General features: G+C 40.0%; 1 protein-coding gene across 2 annotated transcripts in view; it reads right to left on the reverse strand.

The window, feature by feature from the left end:
• unm_sa1614 (un-named sa1614) overlaps positions 1-12,339 on the reverse strand; it is a 37,894-nt gene that overhangs the window by 22,908 nt on the left and 2,647 nt on the right. The window contains exons 2-24 of one of the 2 annotated variants that reach the window (XM_058631224.1): positions 11,355-11,427; positions 11,140-11,285; positions 10,112-10,186; positions 9,790-9,839; positions 9,479-9,608; positions 8,985-9,070; positions 8,827-8,902; positions 8,012-8,092; positions 7,834-7,931; positions 7,685-7,754; positions 7,497-7,584; positions 7,351-7,399; positions 7,079-7,251; positions 6,139-6,272; positions 5,880-5,971; positions 5,571-5,757; positions 5,397-5,482; positions 5,171-5,286; positions 4,984-5,051; positions 4,778-4,885; positions 4,220-4,487; positions 2,623-2,790; positions 2,463-2,526 (exon numbers count right to left, since the gene is read on the reverse strand). In XM_058631224.1, coding sequence (XP_058487207.1) covers positions 2,463-2,526; positions 2,623-2,790; positions 4,220-4,487; positions 4,778-4,885; positions 4,984-5,051; positions 5,171-5,286; positions 5,397-5,482; positions 5,571-5,757; positions 5,880-5,971; positions 6,139-6,272; positions 7,079-7,251; positions 7,351-7,399; positions 7,497-7,584; positions 7,685-7,754; positions 7,834-7,931; positions 8,012-8,092; positions 8,827-8,902; positions 8,985-9,070; positions 9,479-9,608; positions 9,790-9,839; positions 10,112-10,186; positions 11,140-11,285; positions 11,355-11,427 — 2,486 coding nt within the window. The remainder of the gene's footprint in view (positions 1-2,462; positions 2,527-2,622; positions 2,791-4,219; positions 4,488-4,777; positions 4,886-4,983; positions 5,052-5,170; positions 5,287-5,396; positions 5,483-5,570; positions 5,758-5,879; positions 5,972-6,138; positions 6,273-7,078; positions 7,252-7,350; positions 7,400-7,496; positions 7,585-7,684; positions 7,755-7,833; positions 7,932-8,011; positions 8,093-8,826; positions 8,903-8,984; positions 9,071-9,478; positions 9,609-9,789; positions 9,840-10,111; positions 10,187-11,139; positions 11,286-11,354; positions 11,428-12,339) is intronic. The other variant, XM_058631225.1, reaches the window with a different exon arrangement.

Below are 12,339 nucleotides of genomic sequence, written 5' to 3' on the forward strand. Positions count from 1 at the left end.
TTTTTTGTCAAATTTAGGACGATATTCTAAAGTATGACTTTTTTGTCATATTCTGGACGACATACTATACTATGACTTTTTCGTCAAATTTTGAACGACATACTAAAGTATGACTTTTTTGTCAAATTTTGGACGACATACTAAAGTATGACTTTTTTGTCAAGTTTTGGACGACATAGTAAACTATGACATTTTTGGATGACATACTATTCTATGTCTCAACTGGGTATTGAACCCTCAATCTCTCGCTTTGAAGAGCAGTGTCTTACCCATTAGACCACTACAACCCTTTGCCAGTATTTGCGACTTTTTGAATGACGTACTATACTATGACATTTTTGTCAAATTTTGGACGACATACTAAACTATGACATTTTTGTCAAATTTTGAGAACATACTATACTATGACTTTTTGTCAAATTTTGGAAGACATACTAAAGTATGACTTTTTTGGACAACATAGTAAACTATGACGTTTTCGGACGACAAACAATTCTATGACCTGACTGGGTTTTGAACCCTCAACCTCTCGCTTTGAAGAGCAGTGTCTTACCCATTAGACCACTACAACCCTTTGCCAGTGTTTGCGACTTTTTGAATCACGTACTATACTACAACTTTTTTGTCAAATTTTGGAAGACATACTAAACTATGACATTTTTGGACAACATACTAAACTATGACATTTTTGGGCAACATACTATACTACTACTCCACTGTGTTTTGAACACTCAATCTCTAGCTTTGAGGCCGGTGTCTTACCCATTAGAGCACTACAACTCATTGCTACTGTTTGCGACTTTTTGAATGACGTACTATACTATGACATTTTTGTCAAATTTTGGACGACATACTATACTATGACTTTTTTATCATATTTTAGACGACATACTATACTATGACTTTTTTGTCAAATTTTGGACGACATACAATACAAGGACTTTTTTGTCAACTTTTGGACGACATACTAAAGTATGACTTTTTTTATCAAATTTTGGACAACATACCTAACTATGACATTTTGGTCAAATTTTGGATGACATACTATACTATGACTTTTTTGTCAAATTTTGAAGGACATACTAAAGTATGACTTTTTTGTCAAATTTAGGACGATATACTAAAGTATGACTTTTTTGTCAAATTTTGGACGACATACTAAACTATGACATTTTGGTCAAATTTTGGACGACATACTAAACTATGACTTTTTTGTCATATTTTGGACGACATATATTACTATGACTTTTTAGTCAAATTTTGGACAACATACTAAAGTATGACTTTTTTGTCAAACTTTGGATGACATACTAAAGTATGACTTTTTGTCAAATTTTGGACGACATACTAAAGTATGACTTTTTTGTCATATTCTGGACGACATACTATACTATGACTTTTTTGTCAAATTTTGGACAACATACTATACTATGACATTTTGGTCAAATTATGGATGACATACTATAGTTTGACATTTTTGTCACATTTTGGACGACATACTAAACTATGACATTTTGGTCACATTTTGGACGACATACTAAACTATGACATTTTTGTCATATTTTGGACGACATACTATAGTTTGACTTTTTAGTCAAATTTTGGACGACATACTAAAGTATGACTTTTTTGTCAAATTTTGGACGACATACTAAAGTATGACTTTTTTGTCAAATTTTGGACGGCAAACTATACTATGACAATGTACTAAACTATGACATTTTTGGACGGCATACTATACTATGACTCGACTGTGTTTTGAACCCTCAATCTCTAACTTTGAAGGCCAGTGTCTTACCCATTAAACCACTACAACTCGTAGCTACTGTCTGCAACTTTTTGAATGACGTACTATACTATGACTTTTTTGTCAGATTTTGGACGACATACTAAACTATGACATTTTGGCCAAATTTTGGACCACATACTAAACTATGACCTTTTGGTCAAATTTTGAATGACATGCTAAACTTTGACATTTAGGTCAAATTTTGGACGGCATACTTAACTATGACATTTTTGTCAAATTATGGACGACATAATTCGTCCAAAATCTGAGTTACAGTGCCTGCTCCTGCAAGGCATATTAAATAATAATTTTAATCAAGAAATAATAATGTTGCTATGCTATTTTTCTGTTTTTTTTTGTAAAACAGTACATTTGAAAATTCATGGTTAATAAAATAATAATTATGTTTTAGCATTAAATATAACATTTTGGTTAAAGAGCTTCTAATTACTGGTGTTTAAAACCATTACATTTGTTTTGATGATTACAAATGCTGTTAATTTTTTTTGGTTGGTGGTCTAATACATTTGTTAAGCGCTGCACATCATACATCATTTTGCATTCTTGGTCTTATTGCTTGTCTCTGTCACTTAGAACATTCTTTTTTATAAAATATTTGTCAACTGTAAAACAAAAAAAACATTTTCCTGATATTCCTGGATCAGATACTCACATACACTTCTTAAAGGAGGAGTCTGGACCACTGTAGATCCTGGGGCTGGTTGGCAACCCGTAATCTACACACACACGCACACACACACACACACACACACAGAGTTAATTACACAGTGTAATTCGGACAGATTACTTGCAGCATGTCTCTGTGATGATACCATGTGAGCTGGACTCGGAGCAGCTCCTCTTGTGTTGGATGACATTTGGAGGAGCAGGGGTTGACTTTCTGTTTCCTGTCATGGGGAAGAAGACCTCCCCTTCTTCCTCCTCCTCTCCACCCAACCCCTCCCCCCCAGCAGGAGGGGGAGGAGGAGGAACATTGGGAGCTGGAGAATGACAGCACAGAGACTTTAGATTTAAAGATATTTTGGGTGGATTTTGACCAGACACAGTGGAAAACTAATCAGGATTTATCCTGTAGAGTTCACAAGTATCAGGTTTCTTTTATTTTTGGAATAGGTGTGTATGTACAGTATTTTAGTACAGTTATTTTCATTAATGTGTTTAAACGTACTGTATATTCAGAGGCTATAAGAATGTGCAGTATAGAAAAAAAGCAGTCAATATTGTTTTTTAAATCGCATTGAATTTATGAAATCTGGAAATACGTCACAGTTCGCTTGGCTCATTTTTATGAACAAAAATAAAAGAAAAACTGTCTATTTTAATGCGATATAAAATGAATCATAACTTTGACTCAACAACACATAAGAAGACCAAAAAAAAAGCATTTTGTAAAGCCTGAATATGTAACCTAAAAACTCACTCCCCCAGATGTCCATATATGGAGTTGTATTATTTCCACGGCAGTTTACCAAGGGTGAACCTGTGGCACTGATCTGTGCCACGGGAGCACAAAGGGATAAATCTCTAAGTGACAGTGACTGTCACTGGTGAGAGTCAAAGCTGGAATGCATAACTTTTAAATATAAACAAATGTCTGCTACATTCGATCCATTAACAACTTAGTTTACACAAAGCTGATAAAGCCTATGTGTTTCTAAGTATACAGACACATTTAAGTCATTTAGGACATTTGACTATAAGACAAGCGTGGCATGGTGATTTAGTGGTTGTCAACATTATTGCTTTTGTAAGAAAGGGCTGGGTTCGATTCCATGTCTGCGATCTTCTGGTGTGTATTTTGTATGTTCTCCCTATCGCTCCCATGCTTTACAAACAGATTGTGTTTTTAAACGCATGACATTTTTGATTCACTAAAATGTTATAGTTAAGTATGTCGTCCAAAATTTGACAAAAATGTCATAGTTTAGTATGTCATCCAAAATGTCACTAAAATGTCCCAGTTAAGTATGTCGTCCAAAATGAGACAAAAAAGTCATAGTTTACTATGTTGTCCAAAAAGAGACAATAAAGTCATAGTTTACTATGTTGTCCAAAAAGAGACAATAAAGGCATAGTTTAGTATGTCGTCCAAAATGAGACAAAAAGTGTCTGCTACATTCAAGCCATTAACAACTTAGTTTATACAATGCTGATAAAGCCCATGTGTTTCTCAGTATAGAGACACATTTAAGATAAACAACTGATGGAGTCAAGGCAGAAGCAGAACATGAGAACTGCTCATTAAAGCTCAATGAAAACTCACTAAAAACACACTGAGATGTGAATTCTACCATTATAAATAAACCCGGGCTGTCAGTACGGCTGCACAATCACTATTTTGAGTTGTGATGATTAAGTGAATGCAATCGTCCAATACTGAAAAGGTGAAAAAAAAGTTTCACTTTTCACCTTTGACCCTGGGTGGCAGCGGGGGTGCAGGGGAAGACGGAGGAGGTGGAGGTGGACTTGGAACAGAGCCAGAGGTGCGACTGTGGAGGTCCATGGCCATGGCGAGCCTCCTGCCCACGCTGAGCAGACCTGCTCCTCCTGTTGCCCCAGAGGAGGGCGGAGTGATGGACATGGACTGACTGAAGCTGAAGGGACGGGTGGCAAAGGAGAAGGAGGTGCAGGAAGATGAAGAGGAGGACAAGGTGCGCTCCTTCTTCACTGGGCCATTCTGAAATAGAAGGTGGAGGAGAGGGGTTCATTTATTGGCTAGAGTTACACCGTTACATTTTTTTTAACATTTTAAAAATCATTATGCAATATTTTTTTTTGTTCCATTCCATGACATTAAAAACCAAACCTAGCACTTTTTACTTTATTACTCCACTAATGTTTTCATACAAGACTTATAAAGATGACACAACAGAACCCATTACAGGATCTTTTTATCTTGTTTTAACATTTTTCTACCTTGCCATTAATGTTTCAGAGAATCTGTAGAGCTACCGTTGCCGTGGTTACCTTGTCATCATACTCTTCATCACTATCGTAGAGATCGTCGTGACGGAGCCGCCACTCGTACTCCACATGAACGTGATGGTCAAACTGGTCGGATTGGGCCTGCTGCAGCTGCACACACACACATACACACACACACACACTTCATTACAATGACACTAACAGTTTTGTGTCAATTAGGCGTCACTGTGACCAGAACTATGACTCACCAGCACCTCACAGTGGTTGTGCTTTAACTTGCGGCTTACGTCGAGAGCGGTCTCTCCCAACTCATTCTCTGTTCACACACACACACACATAACATATCACATTAGTATGTGTCTACAAAATCTTCATTTTCATAATGCAGATGTTCGCCGGTGTAATGTTATGACTGTGACTGTGTGCGACTATTACTGATGTGTGTGTTGGCTCTGGCTCTCAGCAGCAGCTTCACACAGTCGACCTTGTTGTGCAGACAGCTGTAGTGCAGCGCTGTGTTCCCTGATGACGTCTGAACGTCAACATTGGCACTATAAAAAACGGACAAAAAAAAAACAACAAACATACACAGGTAATTCCACAAGTGTACACATTGGACTAGTGAAACCTCGTCAGAACAGGATCTGTGAAAAACACTGACCAGTTTAGAGCCAGAAATTCCAGGATGTGCAGTGAAGTTCTGTCGGCCAAAAGGACGGCAAGATGGAGCGCACTTTCCCCCTTCTCCTGTTGACATGGAAACACAGTGTGTCAGGAAAACTTAACCACAAATACACTCTCTCCTCAGCCAATCACACGTCATGTGCATGTTTACCTGTATGTGTGAGTGCAGTGGCTGGGTCAGGTCTGTCCTCTGAGCATACAGCTGGATCAGACTGTAGATGTTGCAGTTCTTGGTCGCCTCCTGCAGGCCGGCACGCAGCGCTGCAGCAGAGCTGTGGCTCCGCCTCGCAAAATGAACGTTCTGATATTTCAACAGGATGTAGTCCTTCCGCTCTGCCCTGCACAGTGCAAGTAAATACATATATATATATATATATATAGTGTTTAATTTATAAAACTGGAATATCGAGTGTACTTGACATGGCATGTGAGTATGTGTGCGTGTGTGTGTTGTGCTTACATGTGACTGTCTTGGGACGGCTTCAGTGACGGACTCAGAAGATTTGCCTCCAGTATATCGTTAAAACCACAGTTACCAACATTCCTGGCCAACTGGGAGAAAGAACGAATGATGACAACGAATAAAAAGTGCTTCCCATCTGCAGGTGGGTATTTAATGTTCAACATACTGACTATTTCTCAGAAACAAACATTTATATATTACCACACAAACCTACAGCTCATTACAGGACAGACGTTAGTTAACAAGTCTGACCTACCAACAGGTCTGAGGTGCCCAGACTGTCCAGACTTAAAGACTTGATCCTGGAGACATGGACCCCCATCTCTCGGTGGATACCTGAACACTCGATACAGGTCAGGATACCCAGGTTGGTCGAGAGCCATCCAGGATCTGCAGACAGAGAGTAGGAGAGAGTTTACTCAGCAAAAAGTAAAAACTAGTTCAACAGAACTTGATCAAAGCTGCTGTCGGCTGGATTTTCTGTGACATTATTGTGCAACAATTCCATAATAACCTACCAGCAAAATGAAAATCAAGTGACATGAGAGAAAACTACACTTTGTTTCCACTATATCGTCCTAGTTCACCTCGCCTCAGGTTTGGTTGTGTTTCCATTACAATACAGTTCCTCCTCAACATGGAGGAATCCCAGGCTTTCAGAAGTGCTATCGCTAAATACACCAGACTTTAGATATTTTACCTGGAAATTGTTGGAGATTAACCCAAGTTTTCAGGATTTTGAAGTCTTTTTAACTGATCTACAATTCGGTATTGTTCGGCTTGATTCTTGTGTCGGACGTCGCGCTCATGCCTCTTCCTGTGACGGCACTCTGACCAATCAGTGCACGGCAGTCTGACGACGTCACGCAAAGTATCGCCTCAGCTCGCTTCGAACCTCGCCAGAGCAAGTACTAAAAAAAGTACCAGGTACAAGGTACTATCGCTAATGGAAACAGAAAATGACCAAGCCATGCCGAGACGAGTCGTTAAAGAAGTGAGGAGTGAAGCTGCTCGTGGACCAAAAGGGGCTGTAGAGAGTATGACCATTTTAAGAGATAGAGATTGTCTAAAGTCATCTGTCATGTAAGAAACAAGTGCTGAGGACAGAGAATCCCAGTACATTAGTATTTTCATAACCTGTGGATAAAACTCCTCAAAACTCCACCTGCATTGATTGATTGATTGACAGAGGATACCTGGAGCTCCACAGTCACAGCAGACGTTGTTTCCTGGCATCCTCCTGACGTCATCAGTGATGGCCCGGGTCAGATCCTCCACACTGCTCTCCCCCACTCGCCCCCCTCTCCGGCTTCCATCCAGAGCCATGCTCAGAGCCTCCTGCTTACTGTTACTGAGCACTGAGATCCAGCTGAACAACCAGAACATGACATTTTTACAGTTTTAGATTTCAGTAAATGCGATACAAGTGCCACACTCTTTTAGCAGACGCTACATGTGTGTCACTCACGCCACACACTCAGCATCATCTTCAGCCAAGAAGTGGTAGGTCCGATTATCTGGAGGACAAAGTGGCAAAGTCTCAGCTGAGGATAAATTGAGAAACAATAATGATGTGTGCGTGTGTTTGTGTGTGTGTGTGTGTGTGTCTCCTACGAGAGATAAGATCGAAGCATTTCTTGTCCTCCACACTGGGTTTGACTTGGCAGGTGAGCAGGTTTAGTCTGGTGGGAGGTTTGTTAGGCTGCAAGAGACAAAAAGAGCGGACGGAGTATAAATAATGCTGGAAAAACTTTGACTGGCTGTTGATGAAATTTCTTGAAACACTTCACAGGTGAACTCACAGTAGCATGTGCAATGGTCAGGTAACAGTTGTGGACTGTGCACTTCCTTTTCTGCCACATTTTCCTCAACCTAAACCACAGAAAGACATGTTTCAGTTGCACAGACATGGATTATTTTATTGTTTTTCTTTGTTTGATGTTGCTTTTACCCGTCACTCTTCTTATAAAGGAGTCCTGTTCTCTCTGTTCCATACTGTTTGTCGCCCAGCAGCTGGTGCATACTGTACACTGGCTTAGGGAGAGAGTCCTACACACACACATACACCTTGATTACATACTGAACAGTATATTATAATATTGGTTACTATCAGTGTCTGTGTCTCTGACCTGTTCAGTGTGGACGACTGGTCTCAGCTGATCTCTGAGAACACACAGCTGTCTCTTCTCCTCCTCATGACGCTGCTTTACCTGCAGACACATGACAGGTCACTAAGAAGTTTACCTGAACAGTTCACCTGAACAGTTCACCTGAACAGTTCACCTGAACAGTTCACCTGAACAGTTCACCAAGAAGTTTACCTGAACATTTTACCTGAACAGTTCACCTGAACAGTTCACCTGAACAGTTCACCAAGAAGTTTACCTGAACAGTTTCCCTGAACAGTTTCCCTGAACAGTTTCCCTGAACAGTTCACTGAACAGTTCACTGAACAGTTTACCTGAACAGTTCACTGAACAGTTTACTGAACAGTTCACTAAACAGTTCACCTGAACAGTTTACCTGAACAGTTACCGGAACAGTACATTTCATCAAATGCAGCTTCACTAATCCAGGTTAAAATGCAGTAATCAGGCTGAAATGATCCCATTAATTCTGATCCAGGTAATTCAAGGTTTGGAGTCTCCTTATTTTTTAAAATACAGGTAACACTTAAGTTGCATATTAGCACTTTTCTGCCTGGTTGAGTATTGATCTTTTACATCTTCTACAAAATCCTTTCCTCTTAGAAAGTGTTTTTGAAAAAGTGAGAGAATAAACACAGAAAATGCGTGAACAGTGCACTAGTGAGTAGATTGTCCACCTGATGAGAGGAGCTCTGGACAGAGAGCAGTGATCAGTATTTTTAATAGATGTGTAGATTAATTTCTAAATACTGCAAGTTTTGTACAGAAAACTGTACAATAGGTATTTGTTGTCGTACCGTGGTCAGGACACCTTGCAGCTCCTCCATGTACTGCTTCAGCCTCTGAGTGGTGGAAACACACTCCTGCAGGAAACTTCACACACATCCACATGTACAGTAAATACAACTACCTCTTTTTGCTACTTGTGTGTGTGAGTGTGTGTGCACATCCTTACTTGTTGTGGCTGTGGTAGTGTTTGATGAGGTTCTGCAGCAGGTCAACTCCTCTCTTTGTCTTTATCTCATTCACCTTAATCAGATACTGGGAGACAAAGGACAGGAGCAAGTGTTATAAGGAAAGGAGGGCACTGCACATTTTGTAAGTGATGGATTTAGAGCTGTTGGGAAGCAGCAGGAGGGAAGGTTAAAGGCAGGTGAGGGTGGATCAGAAGGAAGATGGGAGGAGGAAAGAGTATAGGAGGAGCAGAATGAGCAGTAGAAATAGGTTACGGAAGAAAAAATCAATATGTTTTACTTTATTTCACCTAATTTGCAGATTAAGCAAAGATCAATGAAACAACAAAGAAGGGAACTAGGATGTTGCCCAAGGTGGAAATAATTGATTGGGAGGAGGACGTGTGTTGCTACATAAATATTACTCCGTTTTCATTTGAAAACAGCATTTCAAACTGTGTTTGTGTGAGGGTCACAGTGGGAGGTGGTGTCTAACCTCACACATGCTCAACTGGAAGGAGCGTCTCTCCTTCTCCAGCTCCTCTGCGATCTCCCCTCCGCTCACCTCGGTCCTAACCATCCCATACTGACGGGCCAACTCCCTCTTCTCCTTTTCCACCTGCTTACTGCACACACACACACACACATACAAAGGTAGTGTGAATACTGCTGTGTTAAAACACATTTTACCGATCACTTTTTTTTTACTTTCTTCATGAAGAACATGAGATTCAGAAAATCTGCACTTGTGACAAATCATCAACAGTCACCGTGAGCAAACTCCACCCGTGTTTCACCACCACTCACAATCTGCTCTCATAGTCCCTCCACGCTCGATCAAAAGGCTTCTTCAGATCCTACGGAGACAAAGACAATGAATGAATTTCACTCCCATTTCAACTGTGAATCCCACTGACCAACAAGCAAACATCCAACAACTGATAACTACCATCAATCTGAAACAGAACAGTCGGATGAAACTCGGCCCCACCCTGAGGCCACATGGAGGCAAATGTTGACATGAAAGTGGTTTATGTCTCATGTTGACTTGAGGTCTGTCATTGTTACGGATCGTTATGAATACAAACAGGTGATGAGAAAACAATAAATACAGACACATAGCACTCACCCCCTTCACCTCCCTCAGGTCTCCTTTAACCAGAGAGTCCAAGAAGAAGTTGATGTTGTAGAGCATGCTCTTCAGCTGCACAATACACAAATACAAGAGAACATTGTCATTGTACAAGACAATACCAATAATAGTAATGTCGCATAGTAAACTTCAGCAATAGTGGAGCTAATGAATGAATGAATACTCAGTCAGATGCATTATGTGAAAAATAAAGTTATCTTTAAAAAATATATATATTTTATTTTTAACCTTTAGATCACAGAGCATTTAGGCTGCATTTTTCCATTAATATGTTAAACCGTATATTCAGAGGCTATAAAATGTGCAGTATAGACACAACCAATAGACAGTCTGATGAAACCAACTATATTTTAACCAATATCTGAAATATGTCACAGTTCAAAGTTCGCTTGGTTCATTTATGAACCAAAATAAAAGAAAGAAACCGTCTATTTTGTGACAATTTTCCCTACTAAAGCCAGAATATGTGACCTATAAACACACACCCCCAGGATGTCCATATAAGGAGTCGTGTATTATTCCCATGGCAATTTTACCAAGGGTGCACCTGTGGCACTGAGGGTTAATGTTTCACATTTACTTCCACTGTCAACAAAAACAAAAATACAATGAACCAGGGAGTAATCACATCACAATATTGTTCTACCATTGTTAGGGCACAGCTTGGACCCAGTTAGAATTGAATTATACAGGTTTATAAAGGTTTGAGCACTGAGTGATACAAAGGCCCTCCTGCTTTGCCGTACTTTATAATTCCTCCAAGAAAATGAAACTTCCCATGCAGGAAAATAAACAGGTCCGTTACCAGGCCAAACTTCCTCATCTGCAAAGGGAAGTCAATTGTCCTGATAATGGTGGTGCTACAGCAATATTGTGTGTGCAAATTTCTAACATTGTCATATTAGAGTAAAACCTCTAAAGGTTTTCACCCGCTGGTTAAGAGCTGAATAACTGAAGAACATAAACCACACAGTGGATTCTTATCAGGTGCAGCCACCACTTACCAGATTCTTCATGGGAGCGACGAGCTCTTTAGAAAAATCAGCAAAACGATAGAAAGCAGAGCCGACCTCTGGCTCTCCATTTGAGTGACAGTTTACCGACAGCTTCTCCATCGAACTGATGTACTGCTCCAGGTGAGACACGTGGTCTGATGGAGAGAAACAGTGTTAGTCCGTGTGTGCGCGTGTGTGCATGTGCATGTGTGTGTATACAGTACCTTGTCCTGATGTGTATTTGGCTTTAGCAGCTTTCTTCATCTTCTGCAACACCAGCCGATCACTGTCCAGAGCCTAAACACACACACACACAGTCATTCTCTTTGATTTGCTTGTTATAAATGCACTGAGCCACCCACATGATCCAGTCCAGCAGGTGTGTTTCGCTCACCACTAATTCATTTACACATGGCTATCTGCACATAAAGAGAATTTTTTTAAAAATGACCCAAAAAAGTTATTTAGAAACTGATTACAGACCATAGTTTGAACTCCATGGTCTTGTTTACAAATGAGGTAGTTTGAGCAAACACGTTTTCCCAGAAAAGTTATTTGCAACTCTCCACTGTGTATGTGTGTGTGTGGGTGTGTGTGTGTGCTCATTAACAATCATCTGTAGTCCTTCTCATTAACAGGAACAACAACAATAAATGCTAATGGGGATTAATCTGTCGCTGTGGTAACATATGCCAACTCTGTTGGGAGTAAAAAGGGGGGGCAGCAGGAGCGAGCAGCGTGAATGTCTGTTAAGTCTTCAGGTCAGTGACTCCGTGCGTGTGTGTGTGTGTGTATTAGGGGTGGTGGGGAGGTTGATCTGCTGCCAGCTGGTTAAAAGAAGCATTCTAGGAAACAGGCACATTTATCCATGTAAATAGAACATGTTACTCACAAGAGAATAGAAACAAACATAATATAGACACAGACCTGCCACAACAATAAAACAACAGGTCAGTGGATGTACTATGTCTTTACATGTGCGTCCTTTACAACTTGTTTCATTATTCTTATTTATGGCTTCATGGCATGACAAAGACAAGGAGGACATGATTGATTAGTGTATAACATTCAACATAAACATCAGTGTATAATCACACTGTTGTGTTTCTTTTAGCTTAAAATGAGTATTGTATATCTACATCAGGAGCCTCTTCCACAGCCGTTTAGTTGCACTGCTATGTTTCTATGGTAACACTTCAAAGTGCAGTA

Source organism: Solea solea, chromosome 6, assembly GCF_958295425.1.
Source record: "Solea solea chromosome 6, fSolSol10.1, whole genome shotgun sequence".
Lineage (NCBI taxonomy): Eukaryota > Metazoa > Chordata > Actinopteri > Pleuronectiformes > Soleidae > Solea > Solea solea.